This window comes from Metarhizium acridum (assembly GCF_019434415.1).
Source record: "Metarhizium acridum strain ARSEF 324 chromosome Unknown scaffold_141, whole genome shotgun sequence".
Lineage (NCBI taxonomy): Eukaryota > Fungi > Ascomycota > Sordariomycetes > Hypocreales > Clavicipitaceae > Metarhizium > Metarhizium acridum.
The window spans coordinates 2,941,549-2,969,470 of NW_027094020.1; the positions used below are offsets into that span (position 1 = coordinate 2,941,549).

Below are 27,922 nucleotides of genomic sequence, written 5' to 3' on the forward strand. Positions count from 1 at the left end.
GGCGCCCTCCGAGGATCGGCACTCAAGTCAGCGTCGCACAATGCATGAAGCAGGAACCCATCGTCTGGTGCCTCGAAGCCGAGCGACCCTGGTCGGAGCCGTTCTCCCCATGCGGTATCGCCACGATGTTTAGTCACTTTGCTACCGTAATATTGTAGCTGCCAGGCGATATGGGAAGGTATACGTGAATATTGACCCAGTGGCGGAATATCTGGGACAAACGATCCCAGCGAGCATTTCACACGCGTGGCACATGCCGAATCGGGGTCTGTTGGTGGAGGCAAGCTTGAATGCATCATGGGCACGTCAATTTACGTGATGCAGGCCCAAGCACAAGACAAGGGCCTCGTACTCCGGCTTGTGTTTTGTTAGGAGCACAGAACAGAGCCGGGAGGTTGGTCGAGTCCGATGCAGCTGCGGGTAACAGGCGGTGTTGTCTGATTGGGATACGAGGTCCGTTTCTCTTCTGTCTTGGATGAAAATTGGGCGGAATCTGCATGCAAGAGTCCTGCATCATTTTAACCCCCGAGAGAATCGAGGAGCCGTGTCGGTCGTGCACTTGTGTGTTATCGCGGGAAGGAGCTAACGTGGCCTGTTACTGCCGTGTGTACAGGCAACTTGGAATTGTCGAGTGAAGGAAGGAAGGGAGAGAGAGAGGGAGGAAGGATCCCCGCGTGCATTTGATCTTTGCGCACAAATATCGCCGTCCATCAGATTCTCCATTACTCCCAGACGCGCGCGACAGATCAGACCTCGACTGCCGCCATCTTCTGCAACAGCGACAGAGACACGCATGAGATCGGCATCGCTGTGGTTGTTCCACGATGTAACCCGTCTATCTACAATGCCCTGCGCCCTTCCGTCTTACTCCAACAGCCAACGATGCATGTACTTTTATTTATTACCTTGTTCTACCCCGCCAAACTGCCTCGCTTCATGCTGCTGGTCGGGCCGCAACCCGCGACCTGTCCAACATGCAGCGTGATCTCACCGTCTGCTCATGTACGATGCCTTGCTGAGTTCTGGTATGGGACTTGAGTACAGCTGACTGATAGACTGCCTGCCCGTGGCCTGAATGGGAAGAGCACTGCATATCATGAACATGGCGGCCGGGCCATGATGTTCGGGCCACTCCGCCGAACATGGTCAACATTGCTATCGAACAAAAGTTCGCAGTTATACCTGCCGAATTAGGCCGGCCATGGTGCTCTCCGAGTACGCTTTAGTATCATTTGTCTTCTTGGCAAAAAGGCACTGACACCCAGCTGCAAAGTGGAGTGAGCGGCTTCAAGACGAGATACAAAACCCTCAAACCAGGTCTACGCCAGCAAAAAGGACAATTGGACACATGAGTCCATGACTTTCCAAACGGGCCAAAGTCGGGGTCTAAGATAGGGTCTATCTGCTTGTCAATGTCTCTCCTATTACGCCATAGGTAAAGAGTTATTGCCTGCTGAAAAGTTTCAATCTGAAGCTGCCGTCCCCCCCGCAACATAACCTGCAGCAGCTTTTATGCTCATGTTGCAGTCGCCAAACAGGGCAGCTCCATAAGAATAAGATGACCGCCCCACGACAGGGGCTAGTACTACCTTGAACCGCTTCAGAATGGGGAAGATTGCAATCGCCAAGCTAGCAGGACGACCCCAGGGTCTCGATGTCAACCTTGTGCAAGGATTGTAGTGATCTATGGCGATGGAGTACAGACCCCACTGCACAATCAATCTCCCGGCCGGGACAAGCAAAGCAACAACTCCACGAGCCATCTCCAAAACCAATTGTTTCAAACGTCTCCACCCCAAAGCGCATCTGGCAGAAACGGGCACCAGCGACTTGTTGAATCAAGAAATATTGAGGATCAATGAACATATACAACGGGCAGCAATGTCTTCAGCGATTTTCCCTTACTGATATGGGTGCTCAATTTTGCCAGCTCCGAACCCGGAAATTGGTATGTCGTCCATAAAACTGTTTGGGCTCTCCGAACTTTCTTTTCGGTGTTTCGGTAGTCGACATGCAGTGTCTTGACATTCTACAATGCAAGTTTGATTGTCGCATGAAGGCCACACAGAAGGGGAGCTTGTTCATTCGACCGGGAGGGATGCTGAGACCCCCCTTCCAACTTCTTTCACCCAGCCTTGCGGAATTCGACTGCCGATCTTAGCAGTCCTCGTTGCAACCCCCCGTGGCCAGGCTGTGAGCTCTGCCACGCCAAGCCACCTCGCTGTTCTTGAAAATTCCTTCCGTTGGACAAAGAGCGATGAAAACCATGTGCCGGGTCAGACAGCCAGCCCATCGCGAGGTAAGGCGATCCGCTGTCTCACCAGCCCGATAAGTCCGGCGACTGGTGGCTAAGTGCATCTGTCGATGGCGATTGAAGTGGTTCTCTGGATCCCGCGTTCGTCGGAGCATGCTTGCTTTTAGTCAAGATATTATGCTTGGCCAATGTTCTGAGCCGTCACGCAATGCTACAAGCCGTGCCTAGATGCACGAACCCACATATTCAGCAACGCACCTCTGGGTTTGTGTTGTCTAGTCCCATTTCCCCGACCACTTGGTGAGCCTTTTGTGCCTTTTAGAAACGTGGCCAACATCTCCGCCCTGGTTGCCAGCGAGCAAATTCCAGCCACTGATTTGCGCTGCTCAATGTGCTGCGGGGTGTCTTTCACGCCTCTCTGAGCACGCAGCACTTACAAGTCATCGAAAGAAGCAAAGAACGACTTGGCACCTAGCTCCTATCCCATAAAAGCAGCGAAGACTACAACTAGGTCACAGGACCCACAGTCCCCTGTGACCTCAAGTGACATTAATAAGAGTCGATATTATAGCGTTAAATGATGTAGTATTTGATAACCTAGATTCTTATGGAGCCTTTATGATCATATATAATAAATATTCAGGAATTAAGGTACCATATTAAATTAAGCTTTTAATTGGCTGCTAATCCCCGCAGCTACATGATTGCAGTCTTCGCTGCTTTCAGGGCCCATTGGGTCATATGGAGATGCCGCTTGCCAGATATAGTAGGTGATAGCCAGCCACCTCGGGATCTGTCCTCCTCGGTCTTGGTCTCATCCGCCGGCCGCTGGTGAAATGTGCTCTTTGACGCTTGGAACTCGGCCCAGGCGTCCATCTCCGGCAACAATGGGCCAATGCCTGTGCTAATATCGCCATGCGCTGGGGCCCTTTCTTCTCCCCCAGGTAGGCTCCCAACCAACACGATGCACTGTCCACAGCAAGTCTTGCGGACCAGCAGTGTGACGCTCTAGAGTCTGGAACAGCAAACAACACCATGCCAACACTTAGTTCAACCCCTGCTCTCCGGGACCCGGCTCCTTCATGTACTGCAACCCAAGTTGGTGAACTCGAGCGCGCCTATCTCGCTTTTGGTGTCGAACATTGTTTACTTACATGAGCTAAGACCCCAAAGTCCCTTGCTGGACCATGCATGGGTGACCAGGGGCCGCTTCTCCATCCCGAACCTAGGTCTGTACTTGCAGGTTGTTGGAGAAGGCCAGTCGGGGGACCGCCAATTCGTGGAAGAAGCTATGAGCCGTAGGATAAGTCACTCTTGTGGCTATATAGGGCCACGATGGCCCTCCTACTTTTTGAATCCCATGAAGCTGATGAACTCCACGTTTTCGGTCTTTGTAGTTCACAACTTCTTTGTTTCTCGGTTTGGTTTGCATGTAAGCTGCCATGGTGGGACTCTCACTTGTCGTATCGCTTGTGGCGGCCGCCGCGTCTGCCTTGGCGGCAGATGCTCAAGACAAGAGACTTGTCAAAACCTTCGTTCCCGGCGCCTACATTTTCGAACTCGAGGACGGCCATGTAAGTTATTTGTTCCATTGGAAGAACTCTTTACGGCCCAATGGCGTGGTATTTAGTTTCGTGCGACCTCGTCTAATACTTCTCTAGGATCCTGCCACCTTCGAACAGACTGTTGGCAAGGATGGTACGACCCGAATGAAGCTCGACTATGAGTTATTCAAGGGCGTCTCGGTTCAATTGCACGATGTCGACAAGGCCCACGAAAAGGCAGCCAAGCTGGCAGATACACCGGCTGTCAAGGCTGTTTACCCGGTCCAGCTTTTCAATATGCCCAAGCCCAAAGTCGAGTGGATTGCCAAGGACGGCACCAAGGCGCCGGGCGGTCTCCTTTCCTCAAGGGCTGACGATGGCGCTGATATCTTTTCTCCTCATGTCATGACACAGGTTGACAAGCTCCGTGCAAAGGGAGTCACCGGCAAGGGTGTTAAAATTGCAGTTGTTGATACTGGTGTAAGTGAACGTATCCAAGCTGGTCCCGCATGCCGTTCTGGGAGCACATCCGCAATGAGGCCATGAATTGACCTCTACTGGCTCAGATTGATTACAAACACCCAGCTTTGGGTGGCTGCTTCGGCCACGGCTGCCTGGTCGCCTTCGGAACAGACCTGGTCGGCGATGCCTATGATGGTTCCAACACTCCTCACCCTGACCCCGACCCAATGGATTGTGGTGGTCACGGTTCGCACGTTGCCGGCATCGTCGCTGCCCAGCCCAACACCTTCGGGTTTACTGGTGCCGCTCCTGGCGCGACCTTGGGGGCTTACCGTGTGTTTGGCTGCAAGGGGCAGGCTGGTAATGACGTCCTGATTGCGGCATTCAACCAGGCTTATCAGGATGGTGCGAACATCATCACTGCATCTATTGGTGGACCTAGCGGTTGGTCTGAGGATCCATGGGCCGAGGCCGTCTCCCGCATCGTTGACAAGGGCGTGCCTTGCACTGTTTCTGCGGGCAATGAAGGTGCAGAGGGCATCTTCTATGCCAGCACCGCCGCCAACGGCCGTCGCGTCTCGGCCATTGCGTCATACGACAACGTCCAGACCCCGTCTCTCATCTACAACGCCAAATACCAGATAGACAACGGTGCCGATACCAAGTTTGGCTATGTCCCTTCTGAACCCGCTAGCTGGGACGGCGTCACGCTGCCAGCATGGTCCAACAGCCTCGACCCTACAATCCCCGACGATGGCTGCGACCCTTTCCCAGCCAACACGCCTGATCTCAGCAATTATATTGTTCTGATTCGCCGGGGCTCTTGCCCTTTTACGCAGAAGGTCAACAACGCTGTGGCCAAGGGTGCCAAGTACGTCATTGTTTATAACAACAATGCCGTCGGTGCCATTCCTATGGACCTGACCGAAGTCCCTGCTGGTTCCATCAAGGCAGCATCCATGATTGACGGCACGACTGGTGCAACATTCATCAATGCTCTCAAGGATGGCAAAAAACTTACACTGAAGATGGTGAGCCCTCAAAAGACCGACTCAGAGGTCAACACTTCCAATAACACCATTACTGGCGGTGCTCTGAGCACCTTTACCAGTTGGGGCCCAACTTGGGAAATGGACACCAAGCCTCAGTTTGGTGCCGTTGGCGGTAACGTTCTTTCCACTTATCCCCGTGCCTTGGGTAGTTATGCCGTCCTCTCCGGAACATCCATGTCCTGCCCTCAGACTGCTGGTATCATCGCTCTGATCCACGAGGTCCGTGGTACTTACGACCCTGAGCTGATTCAGAATTTGCTTTCTGCCAACGCCAATCCACAACTATTTAATGACGGCACTAAATTTTACGATTTCCTGGCTCCCGTTCCTCAACAGGGCGGTGGTCTAATCCAGGCATATGATGCGGCCTATGCCACCACTCTTCTTTCGCCTTCCAGCTTGTCATTCAACGACACTGACCACTTTGTTGAGACGCTCAAGTTTAAGCTTCAGAATACCGAAAGTAAGAAGATTACTTACAAGATTACCCACACTCCCGCCATAACCATGTATGCATTGGGTGACGGTTCGCCCAGTGTTCAGCCGTTCCCGAATGAGGCGGTCAAAGCCGTTGCCACTATCAAGCTTAGCGAAACCAGCGTTACCCTCAACGGTGGCCAGTCCAAGTCTATCAGTGTTTCTCCTACCCCTCCTCAAGGGCTGGATGCTAAACGCCTTGCTCTTTGGTCTGGTTACATTGTCATCAATGGCACTGACGGCACGTCTCTGTCTCTTCCATATCAGGGGCTTACCGGCTCCCTGCACAAATCTGCGGTCCTAGGTGCCAATAATACCTGGATCTCCAAGTCGACTGACAAGCAGTCCAACCCTGTTCCGCCCAACTCGACCTTTTTGATCCCCGCGCCGGGTAACGCCCGCTCCAACGACACTCTTCCCCAGCTCACTGCCGCATTGTACCTTGGTTCTCGAAAGGTCCGCGCCGACATTGTCCCTCTGACGACCTGCCCTCCCAAAAACTTGACAACTGAATTCCAAGGCATCAAGACTATTGGCCAGCCTTACAACTTCCCTGCCCTCTGGGGAACTCGCGGCTTAAATAACTTCCCTTGGGACGGCCGTCTTGACTCTGGTAATTATGCTCCTCCCGGCAAGTACAGGTTTGTTGTGCGTGCCCTGAGGATCTTTGGCGACGAGAAGAAGAAGGAGGATTGGGACGTCAGCACGTCACCAGCCCTGCACATCAAATATCAATAAATATTACGAAAAGGGTGCAAGATAAGCGGGGAGGTGTTGTTCTGGGTTCGGCACCGATTTGGTGTAGATGAGCAATAAGGTAGCGATGAAATTGAGTGGTCAATATATTTTATACTCCACCAAATATATGCACATTGCAACTTTTAACCGCCTGGCCGGAAGCGTATCCACATTTCCTCCCCAGGTGAAGAAAAGAACGAAGGGAAGAAGAAAAAGTTGGAATTTCATCAGTATTCGGGCCTTATCAAGTAAATTCAGTGTTGCTAGTAGCTGTATAAGACGTTAGCCGCAGTGGACCATTCCCCGCGGATTGTTGGGTCCCAGGCAATAATATAAGATTCTTCGGCGACTGTACTTTATGGTGATGAAATAAATGTCTTGAAAGATCAGACAGAGGTGGCATATCACGTGAGGTAAGACGCACGTCGCACAAAAAATCTAGGTACGAGCCTAGGCACCGAGTTATCAGCATATACGGAGTACTCCGCACTCGTGTCAGACCCAGCTTTCATTGGATCTGCACTTCGCCGCAGTCTAGCTCAGCCAGCCAATCACCAATCACCAAGCAGCAGGCAGCCAATCAGACGATCAGGAGTCCAACTTGCATCTTCAGGCAGCAGCATTTCCCTCACAGGAAGAGGTTCAAGAGGGCCGCTCCTTGCCCACAATGCGGCCGAGTTTGGACTGTGCACTCATCTCGTCCAGGCTCATCGTTTCGTCTGCCGCCTTCGTCCCCATTACAGGCAGCCAGATAAATGGCACTAGACAAAGGGATTCTAGGCTTCGCTGAAAGCTAAAGGTCGAGGTCAGCTGCGGCGACGTCGACACGGTTGGCAAATTCCTGTGTCTTTTCCATCTTCATCCTTTTCTGAATAATTCGTTGCTATACTTTGATCCCGGGGCCGCCGTTGGACGTTGGAACGACCACCACGGCTACGTCCACGACCACGACTACCACCAGGGTTTCCTGTTTCGCAGTGTGCAAGACCCAGACCTTTGAACAAGTATCAGCGCTGAGCATTGAGCTCAGTTTGACAACGGGCGTTGGCAAGCTGGGCCCGCGGCACAGTGTGCGCCATCAATAGATGTCGCAAGACGTAATATCTAACATCCGCTCCTATTCATACTCGTCGAGTAAATCTACCACGTCATGGAATCCTTCATCCCCATGGGCGGCTTTCAACTGCCTTTTCAACGCCGGCTCAGCCGCCTCTACAACGACACCAAAAAATCGAGCGACTTTGTCAAGGAGCCCGTTCAAAATGAAGAGGACCCGGAGATGAAGACACTACATCGGAAACTCCGCATCCAAAAGGATCGCCTCGTTAGCTGGGGCCTTGAATGGTCTGACCCGAGCCAATCCACGGAAATTGACGAATCTCTCTCCAAGGCTGGCCTGAGCGAGGTCGTGGGAAGCATCATGTCCACCATCAAAGACATCCTGGCCGAGGCGGAACCCCTTTGGCAGAGCTCGAGGCATGTTGTTGCTTCCAGCAGAGCATCGCCGGACAAGAAAGTTCCCTTAGTTCAGTGGGACAAGGCTCGGTTTGAGGACCTTATTCGCGATCTCACTGCCTCAATTGACACCTTATATGACTTGTCGCGGACGAGGTCGTCCGGATACTTTCCTAGACGCATGTCCAAGACTACATATAAGTCGCTGGCTACCGATGAATTTAGACCATTTGAGTCGAGTCGTATGCAGACACCACAGCATATCGACCCCATGACGCTCACTTTTCTGGGTCCCAAACGGCAGGATGCATCCGCAGCCCCTGCGAGGCAAGTCGTCTTCATGAGCAAGATTGCATATTCCGAATTGACCCAGGGTACCACAACCAAAGCACCATGGGCTCCTCTACTTCTAGAGTATGCCACGTTTGACTCGATTTACTCCGTGACTGGAATTATGCCACCAATGTCGCGATTCGAAAGGCTGTCGTCCGGCCTACAGCAAGATCCCCAGCGTGCTCCAGGGACCTGGACGGGTCTACCGCGTCTCTTGGGATACTTTGAAGACTTGGAGAACTCACGAATCGGCCTTGTGTACAGGCTCCCGCCTTCCTTCAATGCCGTCTCCCTTGAGCCGCGCACCAAGAACCCGCTGTATAATCTTCCGACGTTGCATGACCTTCTCTCTCGTCAAGATGAACCACCTTTGGAAGCAAAGTTCAGATTGGCCTACAACCTCACCAATACCATCTTCGACATGCACGCTAGAGGTGTTACCCACGGTAACTTGGCTGCTAAAAACATATCTTTTGGCAATGCTAGTACGGAAGACGCCAATGCCGAAAATGGCGTTATTGACATCCGCCGACCTCTTGTGTCTTCTTTCGACATCTTCCCAGAAGACGAGGCTGCGTCCAAGCCGTCGCCTTGGAGACATCCTTTGGATCCTCACAGCTCACGAGGGTCTCCCGTTAGCAGGACTACGGATGAGCGTGTTCTCGAACTGTACTCGCTTGCTATGGTGCTGTTGTCCATTGGCTTGTGGACACAGCTTGAGGCACTGCTTCCCAACTCGGCATCGACCATTGTTCCTGCGTCCGCTTTGGATCGATTGACAGTGAAGTGCGGGACACTTTACGTGAAGGCGGTCCAAGCCTGCTGGCATGCGGTTGATGATGAGTTGAATGGACAATCAGGCGGGGAGATCCTCTTATCCGCAATACAAACGCAAACTACCCGGTTCCTGGAGACTTGTTGCATTTTGGATGGCGTGAGTGATCTCGAGCAGCGTCTAGACCAGGAAGTGCGCGACACAACCGTGACCCAGCAGCAGCGACTTGAACCCACCAATGATACCAAATCTCCATCGGGATATCCTACAGACAAGAAAACCTCGGTGCTGACATCTGACTCTAACCGAGGGCTAGTGGGACACGTAGACCTGGCCGGAGAGGATGTCGATGGTAGAGAAGCCTTCATGACTGATTTAGTCTTGTGCTCGACTAACACATTGGCAGATGCTCCGGGCAAGCAGAAAATGAGGCTATATCCTCATGTACCACTTCCGCCCGACGTTGTCGACAAGTGGAACACCATCTTGATGCCCCAAATCAACCAGGCTCTCCGCCACTTTTATCGAAAGCATCCCGAATCTGTTGAAATCTCTTTAGAATCTGTCGGGACAAGCCCCCAGGCTGCGCAGCCGACCGTCTTGATTGTTTGTACCTCGGTTGAAAAAGTCCGCGCCATTTTGAAGAAACGAATTGGCGAGCTCTTTGACGGCACAACTGGATTCTCACTCAAGGTGTGCCGGGGCCATGTTCTCCGGTCCCGGCGCTTCTCGAAATCAGTTTTCCGATCCATGGCCCGAGCAAATGCCGCCGACGGCGACGATGAAGACGAGACGGAGGCAGTAAATCCAGAATATCAGGAATGCCCGGGAAATGGAGCCAGCATTGGCGCCTGGATCGGCGACCGACATTTGCCACCAGTTAGTTTCGGCGGCCTTGTCTTGGTCGATGATAAGCCGTATGGCATGACGGTCCACCACATGCTCGACGACCCAGACCGGGACATGACGCAAATAGACACCCTACGTAGCAGTGCGGCTCCAGGCCATGACTGGTATGCCGAGTTTATGGAGGGCAGCGGGGATGATGAAGATTTTGCGTACGACTTGTCAGATGCGGAATCTGAGCCGTACTCTGAAACCGACATTACCAGCGACTACGGCGACGACGACGGCGACGAAGAGGAAGAAGAAGACGAGTTTGAGCCGGGCGATATTCCAGGAATTGAGCCGGGATGCGGTGACGGCTACGTGGTAACGCAGCCAGCTTTGGATGACGTCGAGGAGGGCTTCTATCCTTGTGCAGAGACCGAAGATGAAGACCACCTTGACACCTTCAGCTTGGGCGAGGTTTATGCCTCCAGTGGCATCCGCCGCAAGCAGGCACAAGGCCTGATCCATGAAGTGGATTGGGCGCTGTTTGAGTTTGCAGACGGCCGCCTCCCCGAGGAAAATGTCATACCTCGTTGTGAGGACGGCAAACCGAGGTCGGATTCGAGCGACGACGCCGCCAAACTACGGCCCACAACAGTTGCGCCCTCATCTTCACTGCCGGGGATGGAGGTGCAGTGCGTTGCTCGAACGAGCGGCCTGCAAAGCGGTCAAATTCTGCCCGCCCTGACCAGTGTGAAGATATACGGCCGACGCTCGCCGAGCCACACGTACCAAGTCGCCAGCACGCCAACGGTTGGCGAAGGAAAGCCCAAGACATCCAGTCTGCCCATGGGTATTCCCGGCGACAGCGGAGCTTGGGTGGTGGACCGTCGCCACGGCCAGTTGTGTGGCCACGTACTGGCCTGGAGTCAACGGAAGCGAGTTGCCTACATTTGCCCCATGGATGTCCTCTTGCTTGACGTCGCGCAGACGCTCGAGGCATCCGAAGTGCGTCTTCCGGGAGGTGAGCCCGTGGTGACACTCGGAGATCCTAGCCAATACCACAGCGCGAAGCAATCGAGAGAGGGCGAGGACAATGACGACGACGACCTGAGGGACTTGGTGGAGTACGAAGACGACGACGACGCTCCGGCATTGGCTCCAGGTCCATCAAGTGCGAGACAGGGAGACATGGAAAGCTCACCCACCTCCGCCAAGAGCCCAAGTAATCAAGAATCGTCCAGTCCACTGCGACTAGAGACGTCTACTGAACTGCGAGGACTCGCAAGTCGGTTAGAGGACCTCAATATTGCGAGAACACGGAGGATAGGGGTGAACGGGTGACTTTTGGGCTTTTTCCCTAGTTCTCTGCAATGTGGACGTCAATACCGGGACACCCCTTCACTCGCCATGGCCAATGCGGGCGTGCAACATGGGAAACTGTAGTTTTTCTTGAATACCCTTGGAGTTGATTTGAAGTCGGGCAGCGTAGCGAATGGACACTCTTTGCGAGTTATACTTTTTTTCTTTTCTTTTTTTCCAGCCTCTATCGCTCAGAGCGTAAAAGTGTGATTTACATAAAGTCATCCTCCCAGTCCGCATCGCGATGCTGATTGCTAGAACTCGCCATGCTCTCGTCGGTAAACATGTCGTCGTACGCATGGTCCTTTTGCCACTTCTTCTCCTTCCACTCCTGCGCCTGCCTTGCCTCTTCTTTTCTCTATCTCCAAAGGTCAGCACCATGCCCCCAGGCACCCCTAATTGAAAAAAGGGAGGGGGTGAGGAGGCTTCCGGCCCACGTACCCTCGTCTGCGCGGCGGCCTGCTCCCTCCGCCGCAGCTCCTTGAGCCGGTCGTCCCGCTCCTGCTTCAGGTCCGGCCTCTTCTCGACCCTCGTCTTGCTGAGGCGGTTGACAATGGGGTTCTCGCGCGCCGCGACGAGCACGCGCCTGACCTTGCGCGCGTCCTTGAAGGACACTTGCCCGACGTCCATGGACCCGTCCTTTCTGAGGTTGGACCACGGCGTGTAAATGACGGTTATGTTGTCCTTTTTATTGCCTGTTGATCAAGATTTTAATTATTTTTCCCCTCTGTAATTAGCCCACAGCTAGTTCTCTCCTGTCCTTGTCCTACAAGACTGGGCGCCAAAAAAGAAAAGGAAGGAGAGCGCCTACCCTCTATGGAATTGGCCTTTGTGAGCTGCGCCAGGTCCGTGACGAGGGCGTCCGGGAGGGCGTCCCAGCTCTGGCCCTCCTGCATCCGGAGATAGATGTGCGCGCTGGAGAGCTTGTCGACGTGGAACTTGACACGTTAGCCGCTCTGGTCACCACAGAGGAGTGGCGCCTTACCCAGACGTCCTCGTCCCAGCCATACTTGATGAGATCCTCGTCTGGCAAGCATAGACGTCAGTCGAAACTCGGGCCGGTGACAAAAGGAGGGGGGACGACGTGCTTTCAAACTTGTCCTTGCCGACGTAGATGAAGCCCGGGGGCTCGACGGCGCTCGACGTGAAGTAGTAGACCATTGTGGGCGTTGTCCTACGCAAGAGGACGGATGGGTATATGTCGACAAAAGCCGAGTTGGAAATTTCCTTGGGCCGCGCGCGCTTGGCGACCGTTGGGGGGGGTTTTGCGTGGCGCAACGTGGGGGACCGCGTTGTGGATTATGTACCGGGTTCCACTGGCCGACCTGCTCTCGAGGCGGAATATTCCACGCGCACTTGCTAATATAGCTTTTTTCTCTTCGTTTCAATAACTGACGAATGGAGAAGTGTTGGCCTGGAGAACCGTCCTGTAATGCACGTTTTCAAAGCTGCATGCACGATTTCTACGCATCGGCATGTCCATATCACGCACGGCGTCACACTACACAGAGAACGACAGTCCCGGCTCCCAAAAGGTCAGGGTCCCCGGTGGCAGACGAAGCTAGCTCTCCTTGGCACTCTGGCATATCAAACATGTTGACTACCTGGGGAACGCAGGCCGGGGCGGGGGGGAGGGCGTGCCGTCACGCTGGGCCCCTCCGAATGTTTCGGAGGGGGCCGGACGTAGGTATGGCGGCCCGAAGCCGTGTGGGTTTTCGGGATATTCTGACAGCGGAAACGTGTTCGGTGAGGAGACACATGGGTGGGAGAAGGGGGCTGCCCGTTCCGTAGCTGGCTGGTGTATATCTCGGCTGTTGCCTTGGGCCGTGTTTTAGACGGTCGATACTACTACAGTGCTGGCAAAACACGTTGCCTGTAGTTGCGGACTAATAGGGCTAGGATCCTACCAGGAAACACGTTGGATAAGATATATGGTAAGAAAAGGGATCCCGTGTGGCGCTGCGTAGCTGGTTGCCGTGAATATCGTGGGTAATGGGCCATGTTTCCAGTGTAACCTAGAGTATACCACATCACCTTTAGGAGCTGCCAAATCACGAGTTACCATGCGTTGGGAGCCGATGGGACCATGCCATGCGTAAATCAAGCTTCATTGTGGTTGGCCACTGATGGTGCCATGTGTGCGAGGAGCGATTCCCGCTGCAATTCGAATAAGCAGCCATGTGCTTGCTGCATGCAAGCCAGGTTCCAACGCCAAGTCAAACCATCTCCCACGTTATTTTCCCATATCCTGTCTCCATGATATATCGAGTTCTTGTCATTCTTGTTGTAGTCACAGCGCCATTGTCCTGCGCGTCTGCTAGTCGCCGCATGTCATTTGAGCGCGCCGGCTCGTCTGGCGATTTCCATTTTCTCTTCCTCCTCAGGTGCTATAAGATAACTGTTAGCTACACGAGACATGCGTAGCTCTGTCGATCTTGCACCGGTTCCGAGGCACGCTTTCTGTTGGGGTTGACTTACTTGCTATAGCACGAGGCACCGTGTTTCCTGCTGCGTCTATATACTTGCTCGACACCTGTGTGACCAGTTTGAGGCCTTCTTCCATTTTGTAAATGTCGGCACGCAGGTTAAATCTACCCTCCATCGAGATCTGCGACGCTGGAAAGGCAAAGAGGTAGCTGCCTTCGGAGTCGGGCTTGAGCCCCCCTTGGGCGCACTTTGGCCCTAGAAGAACATCGCTGACATTCTCGTGATTCTCATTCAACAAAGTAATGTTTGCCACGTACGTGCTCTGAGAATGGTCTCCCGTCTTAGACAGTTCGAGCAAAAACGGCGGGTATAGAGAGCCACCGCATTGTACCTTCGCCGGGGGCTCGATAATGAAGGTGCATTCGATGGTGTGTTCGGGCATTTTGTAGTAGAGACGCTGAAGGGGTTTTTCTTGGGTCGAGGTGAAACACTGTACAGTGCAAAGTTGATGCAAGAGGTATGACTTCAAACCCGCTCTCTGCTCTGGTTTGCTGTTTATATTTCGTCATCCGTTCACTCTTGTCCAAGAAGCTTCGCAGGAGTTTGTCTTCTTTTTTCCAAGAGGCATGTGACTTCTTCAACCTTGGACTATCGAGGTAACACTCAAGGCAGGGATTCCCGTGCAACACAGAGACAACTCCGAGCCAGTTGCTGATGATATCGCGAGACACGACCCCGAACAATGATCAAGCAAACTGGGAACAAATAATCCAGATAAGCAAGAGGTTGTCTTTGCCTCCCTATCTCGATGTTGCAAGCACACAGGAAGAAAGGGGGGGACTAATTTAAGATAGTCAAGAAGTACAAAATTAGCAACTTGCCCCGATGATGGTGTTAGCAGGCGATAGTACTGGCTCGTCCCATGAGCCCACAACAAAAAGCGGACGAGAAAAGAGAACAAAGTGACGGACTGGTAGACGGCTTCGAGTTCATTAGTTATTTCCAAACGGACAGAGGCGAATGACAAGCCACAAGTTCCTCGGGAAACTTATGCGGCCAGTGAAATGTGTCACGATGGGGTGAAGAGGCTATTTTGCCCCAAGAGCCGTATCGTATCCTTTCGTTACACAAAAGGAATCAAAGCCCATCCGCGCACGCACGAGCGAGTGACTTGTGCGTTCGGTCAACCCCAGAATGTCTAACGATTTTAGACAAAACCTTTCCAGGAAGAGCACGTTGGTTGACTTGGATTGCACACAATTTCCTGTTAAATGCGAGCTCTCCCGAAACCTCGGAAGTAAAAAAAGGTGACTCGAGACATTTTTGGAAAGACAAGCCGTGTTGTTTGAAATTTTTTTTATTGAGAAGGCGACGGGTACTCTCTTCTTTGTTTTCCTTCTCCTTTTTTTTTTATTTCCCCATTACGTTGTGTATGTTGTGACTTATCACCGCATGGCTGCCCTTCAGAGCGCATTCCTGTGTACGTTTACATGATATGCCGCCCTGTTTGGTTCGATTCACCCAATACCATGTTGAAAATAAGGATCGCAGAGTCCTGCTTCGCTGAGCAGGGGGCGCATGTGGAATCGGGGGAGGGTGTGTGTGTATGTGTGTGAGAGAGTGAGGATATATTCTTAACCAGCTTGTGGGCTCTACTCCGTATTGCCTCCGAGATATCTGACCATGTCACCCAATAATATTGCTTACCGATGAATAGTCGAAAAAAAAATAAGAAACGAGAGAGAAAGACAGAGTCAACTCCAGGGTTCAGGTTCACAAGGGTCGTTTCCAACCCAGCGGATCCGGGACGCCTGTGTTACCATGCCCTGTTGGAAGAGCTTGTTTTAAACACAAAAGCTACTCCGTACAGCATCAAGGGAAAAACTGGTTTCAAGCTGTGACGAGATGATCAGTAACCCCACACCCCTGTATATGGCAATTGACGTTCTGGACCTGAGTTGCATCGAGACATGCCAGCCCTCTGCTCTCATTATTTTCCTTGTCTGGACCCACGGCGAAGAATTGGTGTCGAATCGGTGTCGTGAAATGGGACTCTTTGTCTCACAAAGGGGTGTCACCGCAGGCCAATATGCTCGCGTCAGGCTAACAATGGGAGTTGCTGTGCCTGAGCAGTCACGACACTCCAGGCACGCAGTCATTTTGCTGACTCGAGTGAAGCATGAAAATAATGGCCATCAGCCCCTTATCCTTTTGATCGCCTGAGAAAACTGGCCCGCGCGAAGATAAAACATCCAACGGGCGACATTTTGAACCGTTTGCGGTGCCGGTTGCAAATCTTTTTGCCTCACTATTTGCTTTGTTTGGCTGTGGCGGCTATCAAATTAGTCGGCTCGGTTCGCTTTCATCTTCACTGTTGGTCATTGTTGGCCCACCCACGACAGTTCGAGGCAAACCAACCACTGTGCTTGCTGAGCTCTTTCTAAGCTCTATTGAACGTGAGACGATGGGAAAAAGGCTCTTTCAACGGTCATACTCGTAGGAATACTGCTGCTCTTGTTATTATCCAACTGCGACCTTATACGGCTGACTCGGTTCAACCACACCATAAAAAGACTTACACTGGTATGTCACGACTCATCACCAGCCTCGTACTCCGTACGCATCAACTGAAATGCATCATTTCCCGCTGGACCCTGCAATCGGGTTTCTGGAATCAGGCGGGAGAAAGCTATGGTCACGAAGTCGTCAAGGATTTTTTGCTCATGCAGAATCTCATCTGCATAATAGTGGCCCATGCCGAGACGATAGAAACAGAACACATGGAATCGTTGTGTAGATCCTGAGGATCTTGGTTCGGGTGAGCTGAACCTCACAGGGATGCTCGATTCAGATGCGAAAGAAGAAAAAGACGACTAAACGCAGTGGGAGAAAGCCGCATCTCCCGCATCAATCGCAGAGTCGCATACCAGCTCCCTGGGCGAGGTTCTTTGTTCACTTAGTTACTATCCCATCTTGATCAATGTCTTGGACTCTTGGCCCACATCGACAGGGCCGACAAATCTTTGGGAACCAACACACATACACCCCATGTTTCGCCCAGGCCGACCTCGCCTTTCTCGGCGCGGTGAAGAAGCCGCATTGATGTCAATTTAGAAGAGTGCAGCTGAACAAGATGGCTATACTCAGTAGCAGCTTGCGAAATGTTGACGCATTGCTACCAAGGCGATTTCGGGATAGCTTCGCCAAAAAAGAGTGCAACAGTGGCGTGCCAGTCACAGGCGACAAGATTATAGATGCCATGTGGGAATGCGATTTGATGGAACCCAGTGCCTTCTGGAAGGTTAAAAGCTCATTCGAAGCGCCACGTTGATCGTCGTGCATGACCTGTCGGGTTATTGAATTCAGGCTAGGCTCGATCCTTCGACCTTGCTTCGTTCGATTGGCATCTTAGGCCCAAGAGTGAATGGCTTCATGGTGGACTAGCATGGGTGATGTTGATTGTAGAGACGATACTTGCTGGGGGCTTGAGGTAGAGTAGTCCTTTAAATGGCCAACCTCCAAGGCTCGCACAGAGGTATATACAACCTGTAACAACGTTGCTTTTGTGAGGCATGTACTGCTTCTTCTTTCGGCGTCACTCTTCCTGTCCTTCTTCCCCCCCCAACCGGCTCTTGGTGACGGCTGTACAGGGTAGCCAACTCCCGCATCACGACTGGAAGCTGTCTCGATAATACCCTCAGCGACTAAGTGGACGAGCTACTTAAAATCTTCTTCCCTGTAATATACCAACCTGCCTAGGCAGGTTCGGGGATCCACCTTATCTTGTCGATTAGATCAAGCCAATCAATCTCTGGACAAGACCTCTCTGCACTTTTTGTCAAGCCGTTGGCAGCCGCTGAAGGCGGAGAAGCAAGAAGCCACCGGCTGACAGTCTCCGAGGGTCCAGCAAACCGAACAGAGTCGACTAGTAAAAGGGCCCTGTCCTGTAAAGTCCGTGGCCGGGTAGCGTACCCTGTGTTTTCGACGAGGAGATTGTATGCAGCACTTCGTATGCGCGGTGGTTATTTTCTTATGGTTCGCTCACGTGGTGGCAGCAGTAGCTAGCCTTCGTACATATGATTTTGTAATACGGAGTACGGAGTAGTTATATGAAATGGCTGTTTGAGGTGAACTGCGCAATTCGTCACGCTGCCCCGAGACGGATGGCCCCATCTGTGCTGTGCCCCTGGCTGTGCTCAGTGTTACGTCGTCAATGGTGGATCTCTAATCTGACTTCGGCCAACAAACATATCGTTGACACACAAATACTTGGTTCGCGCCGTATTGTACCAGTGTCTTCATGCCGTTGGGTCGGCGTACAATCGACTGAGAAGATGGCGAAGGCGTACTTTGCGATGGGTGTCGATGCCTTGCCAGTGTCGCGAGCATGGACTAGGGCGGCTGCTGGTCCAGCTCGAGAAGCCTCAGCTTGGCCTGCTCGGCCGTGCGCCATTAAAATATCATCTCCCAGACAGTCTCTAGACACGGAAGGTGGAAAGCTTGGTTGTCGACAAGTGCGTGTGAGGCGTATGCTGAGCTACAGGCCAGAATCACAATCATCATCTTGCCCGTCGTCTGGCTGTATGGCGTGCGGATGTCGAATGGCAGGCCCCACCAAGTTGGACCGAAACTCCAACTGCAACTCCATTTCCATCTCCATAGATCCCGTCGCTACCCCTCCGACCCCTCCAACCCCTCCATTCTGGCCTGCTGCTTTGCGTCAAGCTGCATGCCGCCCAACCGTACGCCATTCCCCTCTCCCCGCGTCTTCCTCTTCTTCAATACCATCAAAGATACCCTGGGGACTCGGCTGTATGAATTATCACTCGTTTCTCCCCCTCCGACGAAGCAGCCTCTCGCACTCGACGACCCCTCCATCAAAGTCACGCAACCAAACCCGTTATATTTGGTCCATCGCACTGCAAAATACCATGGCCGTCGAGGACTTTGAGGCTGTTCTCAAGGCCAAGTACCCCGGCAAGGCGCATGCCAAACGCGTAGTCGACCTCATCCGCAAGACCAAGCCTGATGCGAACGGTGTCATCTACCTCGAGGGTCGCATGACCAAGCTGCTGGAAGACAATGATTCTCCCGAACCCTTCAGGTTTGTCGCCTTCTCATTAAACCTTCGTTTTTCTTTTGCATCACTGCCGCACTGAAAACACTCCGTGTTCCAATCCAACTAACCTCTCCAGACAACGCCGATTCTTCTACTATCTCACCGGCTGTAACCTCGCCGACTGCGCCCTCGCCTACGACATCCAGTCTTCCAAATCAATTCTCTTCATCCCTCCCATTGACCCTGATGATGTCATTTGGTCCGGTCTTCCTCTCAGCATCGACGAAGCTCTGAGCCGCTATGATGTCGACGAGGTCAAGTTCACCACCGAGGTCAACCCCACCCTCACTCACCTCGCCAAACAGAGCCCCAACTCGACCGTCTTTGCCATTGCCAACCAGGTCTCTGACAACGTCACCTTCATCGAGTTTGGAAGCAAGGACTTTGAGACTGTCAAGAAGGCTATTGAGGTTTCTAGAGTCGTCAAGGATGAGTTTGAAGTTGCCATGATTCGCAAGGCCAACCACATTTCCAGTCTTGCTCACAAGGCCGTCATTGAGCGCTCCAAGACTGCTGCCACTGAACAGGAGCTGTATGCTACCTTTTTGGAGCGATGTGTGTCTCATGCTGCTCCCGAAATGGCCTATCATCCCATTTTGGCTGCCGGAAAGGCAGCGGCTACTCTGCACTACGTTGACAACAATGCTCCCCTGAAAGGCAAGCAAAACTTGTTGATTGATGCCGGATGCGAGTGGAACAACTATGCCTCTGATATCGTGAGTCCTAGGCGCCAGAAAATGCTCCCATTGGTCCACGTGTTTTTAACAGACCTTAGACGCGAACCTTCCCCTTGACTGGCAAGTTCACCAAGGAGTCGAGGGACATCTACGATATTGTCCTTAGAATGCAGAAAGAATGCACCGAGCTCATCAAGGGCGGCATGATCTGGGATGACCTTCACCTCCACGCCCACAAGGTTGCCATCGATGGACTGTTAGCTCTCGGCATTCTCAAGGGCGACGCCAAGGAGATCCTCGACGCCCGAACGAGCGCTGCCTTTTTCCCTCACGGCCTGGGGCACCATCTGGGTATGGACACGCACGACACCGGCGGCAACCCCAACCCCAACGACCCAGACAAGTTGCTCCGCTACCTGAGATTGCGCGGCCACGTGCCGGCCGGTGCAGTTGTCACTGTTGAGCCTGGTGTAAGTTTTTTTGCCTGGCATCAGCTTGACAGTCAATGCTGACAGGGATAGATATACTTTTGCGACTTCATCATCAAGCCATATCTTGATGACCACGTCCACAGCAAATACATTGACGCTGCTGTGCTCAACAAGTACTGGGACGTCGGTGGTGTTCGGTAAGTTGTCAACCATTGGGATTGCATTAGTCAATATACTGAGACTGATCCTGGCAGAATCGAGGACAATATCCACGTCACGGAAAATGGTTATGTAAACTTGACCACCGCCATCAAGGAAGTGAGCGATGTTGAGGCTGTGTCAGCGAAGTAAGTGAAGAGTAAAATTGCTAGAGTTGGATAAAATATAGCCACAAATCGTCGCAATACAAGACTATGCCGACATGAAGATATCTTGATTCACCAAACCATCTTTTGTATGTATTTTCCCATTGTAGATTAAGATTTGCGGTGAAAGCTCATTCTTATCGACAATGGAGTGCTGTGTAGTATGAGATGTGTTTCTCATGCTTCTAGTGCAAGTATTGAGACACCCTTTACCTGGACACGGCAACGTCTCTGATTCATTCCACTGAGAATGGTCTCTACAAGCAGGATGCTACCCGACCAACGTCTCGTATTTATGGCGCGCAGGCAATCTCCTGGAAAAGCTTATCCATGACTGAAGCCATTGGTCGTTTTCGGCCATATGCGGATGCAAACTGGGTAAGTACATATATTACATCGGCACCACAATCGTCAAGGCACTTGGTCAAACTCAAGCTCTCCTTGGTATTATATAAGTTCTCGCAGTGTTTACGACACCGCCTTTTCAGGACTCAATTTTGTTGCTGGCGGCGATGAATCATGTCAACGGGCACTTGGCCTTCTTAACCAGGAGCTTGATTGTCGACCAATCTACTAAACTGGCGCGCTGAATGGCGAGACGTGTGCGAGTGAATCCCCGGGGTTCGTGATGTGGTGTGGGTATACGTAGAGTGCGATGGCGCTTGTTAACGCCTGCGGGCAATTCGCGGTGACTGCATGTGATGGATGTTTCTGAAGGCGACGGCGGGCTGGAAATGAGTTGCGTGGCCGTCTGTTGAGCTTTTGTTTCTCATGTGGTTGGCATGGGTTTACTAGCTAGCCCGTGTATTATGTTTTGTTGCTTGTCGAAACTGTGCTGCAGACGTGGCGAACAACAAGATTCTACTTTGACAGAGGATGTCGTGAGCAAAATCAATATGGAGAAATGCATTTGATTGCGTGGTCATCACGTGTGACGCCCCGAAAACGTCATATACCTCGCATCCAATTTCCATCACCAGACCGTCCCATCCAAGTCCTTTCCCTTTACCACCACAAGAACCGCAACCAAAAGAAGAAAAAAAAAAAAAAGAAAGAAAAAAAACCATCAAGGTGCATTCATCGCTGCGTCGTGACCATCTACAACCAAAGCCGCACTCAAATTGCCTCGAAGGAGCCTTGTCTCGACGCCATCACGTAGCGAAATGAGCCAAGCCGTTTTCTCCTTTTTGCATGCCACACCAAATCGAAACGAACGTCAAACAACCCCCCCCTCTCATAATGCCACAACGCCTGCATTCGCACCCTGCCGACGGAATACCACCATAATCTTGATCATGCATACGCGGTAATTTGTCTTGTCTCTACGCCAAAGCCATGGAAGACGCCCGGGGATGGAAGGCAGGTCCACCACGACCACGGCGGCAACAGACCTCTCGCACCGCCGCCGGCGGGTTTCACCTCGTCGAGACGGAGACTTCACCCTCACCTCTTCGTCCCAGCAGGTCTCTGGCAGACCTGCGCTCGCCGACGACGGATGAACCGCCCATGCCGCCACTTCCCCCGAGATTCCGCGACCCAGAGCTGCCTCCGTCGCCGCCGCCTCCTCCCTACGAGGTTCGCCGGGCCCAGAGCTCGTCTGCCCTCTCGCTCGATGCGTCACGCACCGACGCCGCGGAGCCGGACGCGCCGCCGCCAAAGAAAACCACGCTCGGTCAAAAAATGCACTTCGCCATGACCGGCCTCATAAACAACCCGGTCGAGTCGAACAGTCACTACAGCGTCATCCGCCACTCCTGGCTGCCCGTCATGTACAACGGGCCGGACACGTCCGTCTCCATAACCATCCTGTCAGACGCCCCCCTCCCGGCGAACAGGACGCTGTGGCTCCGGCAAAAGGGCTTCTTGGGCAACGTGGGCATGGCCCTCCAGGCAATGACGAGCTCGAGAAGCGACTGGGTCGAGGTCACGCCCGCGCAGGAAGCCCAGGTGAAGCACGTCCCCGACCAGAAGGAGTCCATCATGCAGCGCGACTTTGAACGGTTCGCGAGAAAGGCGCGGGACAAGCACAAGAGACAGGTACCCAGGGAGACGCACATTGTCCGGATCCCGGCCGCAGCGACGGACGGGTACTATAACCTGGTGGTCTGCGGGGGCAGCAAAGCTGCCGCCAAGGTGCTCTGCAAATGCCCCGTCTTTCGCGTGGCGAGCATGTCCCAGGACGCGGCGGTTGTCCGGGGCGCGAGCCTGAGCACGCTGCCGCTGGAGATTGGCCTCAAGGTCGCTTCTGCCGTCGGCACGCTCGTCGCCAAGAAGTACATTGGCGTCGCCGGCGTGGTTGCCGAGAGGAGCGCCGGCAAGTACATGGCCAAACAGTCGGTCAAGAAGGCCGCGACGGTGGCCGTCGAGAGCTACCAGGGGCTCGGGGGCCCGGGGATCCAAGACGTCGTGAGGGATAGCTGGAGGCGACAGCGGGCCGCCGCGACGGCCGGGTACACGGCCGAGTTGGCAGCCGCCGTGATGATGGGCTCCGACGACGGTCCCGAGAAGCCGTTCCCCTTCAAGTTTGAGGGCGCGGTAGAGCGCGGAACCGGCACCTCGAGTGCAGAACTGGGCTTTCCGACCGCCAACTTCTCCGGGGTCCCGGACGCCGTCAAGACACCGCTCTCCGGCGTGTTCGCCGCCTGGGTGAGGCTTCTCCCCCGAGGGGGCAACACAGCCGACGGCCTCTCGCCGGACTGGCACCCGGCCGTCGTGACCATTGCGCCTCCTCGCGGCGCCGCACCCGCCGTCACCCCCAGGAACGGCGTGTGCGTCCACATCCTCCACGACTTCAACGACGTCACCTTTTTTGGGAGGAAACTGGCCGTCCTGCTCATGGGGTGGCTGCACCCTGCCGCGCCGCCAACGGCCTACTCTACAGATGTCGTTGCCCAGCACGCCGTCGACATGGGCACCGCAATGGCGAGTCTAGACAGGGAAAACTGGTCCCCCGAAAAGACAATGGCGCGTATCAAGGTGCTCAGGAGCGAGAGGAGCTTGTCAGATCGCCTGGATGGCGTGACGGGCAAGGTGGTCCGGGGCGTCAACAGGATACCGCTGCATCGCGTAGCCGTGAGGAGCGAGTCGGAGGCCATGAGGGATCAGTACTACGGCGTGGGGGGCATATGGATACGCAGGGGCTAAATTGTAGTCTCTGAAGACGGAATGTGAATTGCCCATGTTTTTGGCCTGGCCTTGCCGCAAGTACGCAGAAGCCTATGCATGTCACCATCACCACGTGTTGCGTTCCCAAGGGGCCAAAAGGGGCCCCAACACAAATTTTCTCCAACCCATCTACCACACCTACTCTGCTGCAATCATGAGAGGGGATAAAATAGCCCGGCATGAGAATCACATGAACAACTCCAGCGCCAAATGTACAAGAATTCTTTGCATCCTTTTAAAATGACCCTACCTACCCACAGACGATCCACAGCTCCGTCGGCAATCGAGCACGTACCCCGCAACTCACGGCCCGTCTGCATCGTTACGTGCATGCTGGAACGGGGGTTGGATGGACAATACGTAGTAGACAGGGTGAACGACATATCGTGGCGCCGTCACCGCTCTTTTTCGTCTTGTCAACTATCAATGGTCACGCCCGCCGGTGACGAAGCGGCGATGCGGGGAACAGACATGTTCGCGCTTCCTTGCATATGTTTGCTTTTTCTTCTTTACCCGGTATACACAAAGCGCTGAGTCTGGAAATGGATCGCTTGCGCCAATGGCCAACATGGAATCACCGCACTGGGCACCAGATAACACGAACTTTATAGCTTGTCCTTTGGTCCTGTGCAAGTTGCAAAGTACATTTCCTATCAAATCGTTCCAATTATCCGAACCTGCTGAAATTGGTTTCGTTAAAAAAACATGTCGCTCAATCCCTAATGCCTTGGAATCCCAACGCTTGACCCAGCGTGCACCCATGCCCGGCCTCGTTAAACCCAAAGAACAAACTCTAGAGGAAAAGAACCCATTATAAGTTTTGTTGCCTGACACCCAGTTTGTAAAAGCAGATTGGCCGTGATAATGAAGGAAATAGTAAACCATGAATAAAACAGCAAAGCCCCACCTGATTGATAATGCTTTGTACCCAACGAGTGTCATTCCGACATAATGCCCCCGGAACGCCAGAAATCAATTTCAAAAGTTTTGAATCTTACAAAAAGCACATTAATGCTAAACATCGCTGCTGCGCTGCATTGCGCGAATGCAATGAGCCAAGATAGCCTCTGATGCCAGTTTATCCTTGTATTGCTGTTGCGGTGTGTGTCTCTGTTGTCCAGGGGAAGCGCTCAGAGATGCTATCGCTGGCAGGAGTTCCCGAACCGAATGCTAAAGCTGGTGGCGTTGATCGTCCCATATCTGGAGCCATAGCCGAGGAAATTTTTGGTTCCTGCATTGTCTTCGGGGTTGCTGTAGCGGTGTTGGAAGCTGGATGGGGGCTGCCAAATGATGGATGGAAAGGCTGCATATGCCCCAAGTTGAGGCTGTGATGCGCAGCTGCACCGGCATGATGCCGCGGAGCTGGGCTCTCAACTGAACCATAGTTGGCAGTTCCGTAATTCTGCCTTTGCGCCTCGTCCATTGCCCCAAGCTTAAACGTCCCATCTCTCACAGGTGGGCTCGTCTGTTTCGGGGTAGAGCCAAACTATATCCATTGAGATAACAGTTAGTAAAACACGTCTTTCGTTGGGTGCGGTCGATACACAAGCGCGACAAGGGAATTCCAAAGAGGGCAGGCCAAGCCAGGGGGCGAATCCCGCAGTCGAGTAGGCGGCTAGGGTGTTGCAGGAGGGTTTTCGGTAAGGTTGAACTGGAGATCGGGAGCACATACAAAGCAATACCTGTTGACGAGTTCCTCATATGAGACGCTTGGTAGACTCGACGCAGGTGAGTCCAGCCCACTTGGCGAGCTTCCACTGAATGGCAGAGACGCCGAGGATTCAGACCCTCGAACGTGTCTCTTCATGTAGAGTGTGTCCTTCTCCTTCTCCTTGGTCTTGGATTGGTTGGAGGTCGTGTCCTTGGCCGCCTTGACAGCAGCGTTGAGAGACGCACCAAAGTCGTAGCGGTTAGAAAAGGCAGCCCCGCTGGGTGACACCACATCTTGAGAAAGATTATCGCTCGCAAGACTGGAGGAAGACTTTGACTTGAAGCGGAGCCCGCCGGCAGAGTCAGACTCGCCGAGGTATTCATGAATAGGCTGATCAAATTTGAAGACACCATTGGCATTACCGAAAGCATCTAGGGATGCGGGCATAGACAGCGGGCGAAGTGTACTTGCGCCACTTTGTCTGCGGTTGGTGCGAGGCAGGCCATTCAGAGGCTTGGAGGCTGCTCCCTGGAAGTTATGCTTACCATTCTGCGGCAAAGGCTTCTTCTTGAAATCAACTTGGAAATTGGTCGAGTTGTTATTGTCCCAATACTTCTGGCCGTTTACCGTGTAACGGATGCATAAGAAGAGAGTCTTGGACTCTAAGTCGGCCATATCTGACAGCTTGATGGTAAAAGTGAACCGATCGCGGCCTTCCGAGCCCTCACGAGGGCGTATTTCATGACTGTATTCGGCGCTGACTTCCGACACAGTCTTCCAGTAGTCCATGGTAAAGCGACAGACAACTGATTTGTGAAACGCCAAATTTGCCACGCTGATGGAGCCCAAAAGAGACTTTTGATCGTTGGATAACCAAACCTTTTCTAACCTCGCAGGCATCGTCCTGCGTACAAGAGAGTCGTGGGGAAAATTAGGGGTAGCAAGCTCCCACTCAAAGGGGGGAGCCTTGCCTCCATCGCTGCTCTTGAGAAATGGATATTCCGCGTCGCTGTCGTAATTTTCAACCGGCGACGACCCAGCGCTTACGGCAAGGGGCCGGTCAACTTGCAAGAAGTGGCGGACGTGCTCTAAATGAGAGTCAAAGTGAACAGCCTTCGAAAACACGGGCGTGCCCGGCATACTAGACGGGCGTCGATTGCCACGAAGGGCCGGTCGTACCAATTCACCAGACTTCTTCCGCACCATCTGGGGTTTGAACTTCAGGTCGTCATCTGCCTCCTCTTCGGATGCGGCCAAGGAGGTTCTTTGCTTCAATATTGAGGCATGGGGTTCGGTGGCAGAGCGCATGTGTCCGTTTTTGCGCCCTCCTATGGGCAGCTCGCTCAAGGCACTAGTGCTGAGGCTCACGCGTAAACTGGGGAGAATGCTATCCATGTGTTGTGTTTCTGAAGGGGGAGGGGTCGCAGCTTTGGACATTTGACTGACTGCCTCTCTCAGGTCTTTGAGGACAACATTTCGTCGACTCTTGATCTCTGGGGGCTCATCTTCATCGCTTCCAGACGTGGCGGATTCTGGAGGTGAAATCAAGGCTCCTTTGGGAATTAATTCCCGCCTGTCGACAGCAGGCGGCGGCGATTGCCGCAGGCTGCCACCCAAACTTGGCATCGTGGGTTTTGTCTCCTTGGAACCATTGACGGTGGGAGATGTTGCTGGCACGGGACTGATCGTAGTGACTGACTGTGTGCGTCGATGCTTGTTTAGGTAAGATGCGGAACGAGGGAGAGACGGCCTGGGACCGGACTGGAAGGAAGAGCGACGGCTCACATCAGGTGAGTTTGACACTGAGGAGGCAGGTGATCGGTGTGGCGGCGGAGTGTAAGGCATTCCCAATTCGGGCACAACTTAACGGGAAAATGTAGGCTTCTCAGCTATGTTTGATGTAGATTGAGTGGCAGTCTCAAGCGCATAGATCTAATGCATGTAAGGGAAAAGATACAGTGCAAGATAAAGTGCGATCAAAAGGGAGAGGTATCGATGAAAAGCAACAGGATTATAGTGATGCTGTTGGGAGATTAGCGTTAGCCCATGATTATGATCCATGTTGAATAAAGAATGATAGCAAGGCAAAAATCATATTCCAAGCTCGAGAACTAGGGTCTGAGAGATGAACAAGGATAAACTCACCGATACGCCTAGGAATATAGCGGTTCCTTTGGTTCCTCTGGTACAAATTCGTCTGCAACAACAGTATATATACTCTGGCAATATTCCAGCAACAGAGTAGAGACTGAAGAAGCAAGGAAGGGAGGAACCAACTTCAACGGATGGAACGGGAAAAAAGAGAAAATTGCCGATGAAGCAGATCGATGAACGCTAGCAGATGCCAACAGAGCAGCTAAGGGTAAACTGCAAAGAGCTGGCTAAGGCGACGACATGAAGCCCTGTCGATGCAGGAATGACGAGAGGCTCGTTTATCGTCGTGGGTCCCGGTTGCGGTTGAAGCGAGTAAGAATCGACCGAAATCCACCACTTTGCGTCAACACCGGTATCAAATCAATCGACCAACCAACCGACTCGATACTGTGTCTCAACACAGGGCCGTGGGCCTCGAGAGTGAAGGATTAGAGGAAAGCTTTTGAAGAAGACAAACAGCGATTGGGAAGCAGAAAAAGAGGAAGGGCTGGTAGAGGAGGTGGGGAGGACGATGGTTTTCATTGAAAGCCATGCATGCCATGGCATTGATAGCATGGCGTTAGCACTTGGGTGGACTGACGCACAGTCTTCCTTGCTTGGCCCGGGCACAGCGGACCAGACTAGCCCGGTAGACTGGGTCAAGACTGAAC

General features: G+C 53.0%; 7 protein-coding genes across 7 annotated transcripts; 4 read left to right on the forward strand and 3 right to left on the reverse strand.

Annotated features, from left to right (window-relative positions):
• The first annotated feature begins 3,472 nt into the window (after positions 1 to 3,472).
• Positions 3,473 to 6,928, forward strand: J3458_009531 (uncharacterized protein). The gene is made up of 3 exons (XM_007815619.2): positions 3,473 to 3,828; positions 3,916 to 4,278; positions 4,365 to 6,928. Exons 1-3 carry the CDS (start codon positions 3,697 to 3,699, stop codon positions 6,525 to 6,527), a joined length of 2,658 nt encoding a protein of 885 aa, XP_007813810.1. The 5' UTR covers positions 3,473 to 3,696; the 3' UTR covers positions 6,528 to 6,928.
• Positions 6,929 to 8,002: 1,074 nt separating this feature from the next.
• Positions 8,003 to 11,422, forward strand: J3458_009532 (uncharacterized protein). The gene is made up of 2 exons (XM_066119843.1): positions 8,003 to 9,442; positions 9,497 to 11,422. The coding sequence occupies exons 1-2, from the start codon at positions 8,164 to 8,166 to the stop codon at positions 11,263 to 11,265; spliced, it is 3,048 nt and encodes a 1,015-aa protein (XP_065975640.1). The 5' UTR covers positions 8,003 to 8,163; the 3' UTR covers positions 11,266 to 11,422.
• Positions 11,423 to 11,494: 72 nt separating this feature from the next.
• On the reverse strand, positions 11,495 to 12,444 carry J3458_009533 (uncharacterized protein; the record flags this gene model as incomplete). Its single annotated transcript, XM_066119844.1, has 5 exons — positions 11,495 to 11,641; positions 11,725 to 11,978; positions 12,095 to 12,221; positions 12,294 to 12,309; positions 12,380 to 12,444. 5 exons carry the CDS (start codon positions 12,442 to 12,444, stop codon positions 11,495 to 11,497), a joined length of 609 nt encoding a protein of 202 aa, XP_065975641.1.
• Positions 12,445 to 13,533: 1,089 nt separating this feature from the next.
• On the reverse strand, positions 13,534 to 14,152 carry J3458_009534 (uncharacterized protein; the record flags this gene model as incomplete). The annotated part of the gene is made up of 2 exons (XM_007809596.2): positions 13,534 to 13,670; positions 13,762 to 14,152. The coding sequence occupies 2 exons, from the start codon at positions 14,150 to 14,152 to the stop codon at positions 13,615 to 13,617; spliced, it is 447 nt and encodes a 148-aa protein (XP_007807787.1). The 3' UTR covers positions 13,534 to 13,614.
• A 4,489-nt stretch (positions 14,153 to 18,641) lies between these two features.
• Positions 18,642 to 20,288, forward strand: J3458_009535 (uncharacterized protein; the record flags this gene model as incomplete). Its single annotated transcript, XM_007809595.2, has 5 exons — positions 18,642 to 18,814; positions 18,906 to 19,545; positions 19,605 to 19,976; positions 20,028 to 20,134; positions 20,192 to 20,288. 5 exons carry the CDS (start codon positions 18,642 to 18,644, stop codon positions 20,286 to 20,288), a joined length of 1,389 nt encoding a protein of 462 aa, XP_007807786.2.
• A 1,349-nt stretch (positions 20,289 to 21,637) lies between these two features.
• J3458_009536 (uncharacterized protein) lies at positions 21,638 to 23,446 on the forward strand (the record flags this gene model as incomplete). The annotated part of the gene is made up of 1 exon (XM_007809594.2): positions 21,638 to 23,446. One exon carries the CDS (start codon positions 21,638 to 21,640, stop codon positions 23,444 to 23,446), a length of 1,809 nt encoding a protein of 602 aa, XP_007807785.2.
• Positions 23,398 to 27,771, reverse strand: GAC1_1 (protein phosphatase regulator gac1). The gene is made up of 3 exons (XM_066119845.1): positions 27,264 to 27,771; positions 25,140 to 27,140; positions 23,398 to 24,953 (listed from the first exon to the last, which is right to left on the reverse strand). The coding sequence occupies exons 2-3, from the start codon at positions 26,961 to 26,963 to the stop codon at positions 24,546 to 24,548; spliced, it is 2,232 nt and encodes a 743-aa protein (XP_065975642.1). The 5' UTR covers positions 26,964 to 27,140; positions 27,264 to 27,771; the 3' UTR covers positions 23,398 to 24,545.
• Between the last annotated feature and the right edge of the window lie 151 nt (positions 27,772 to 27,922).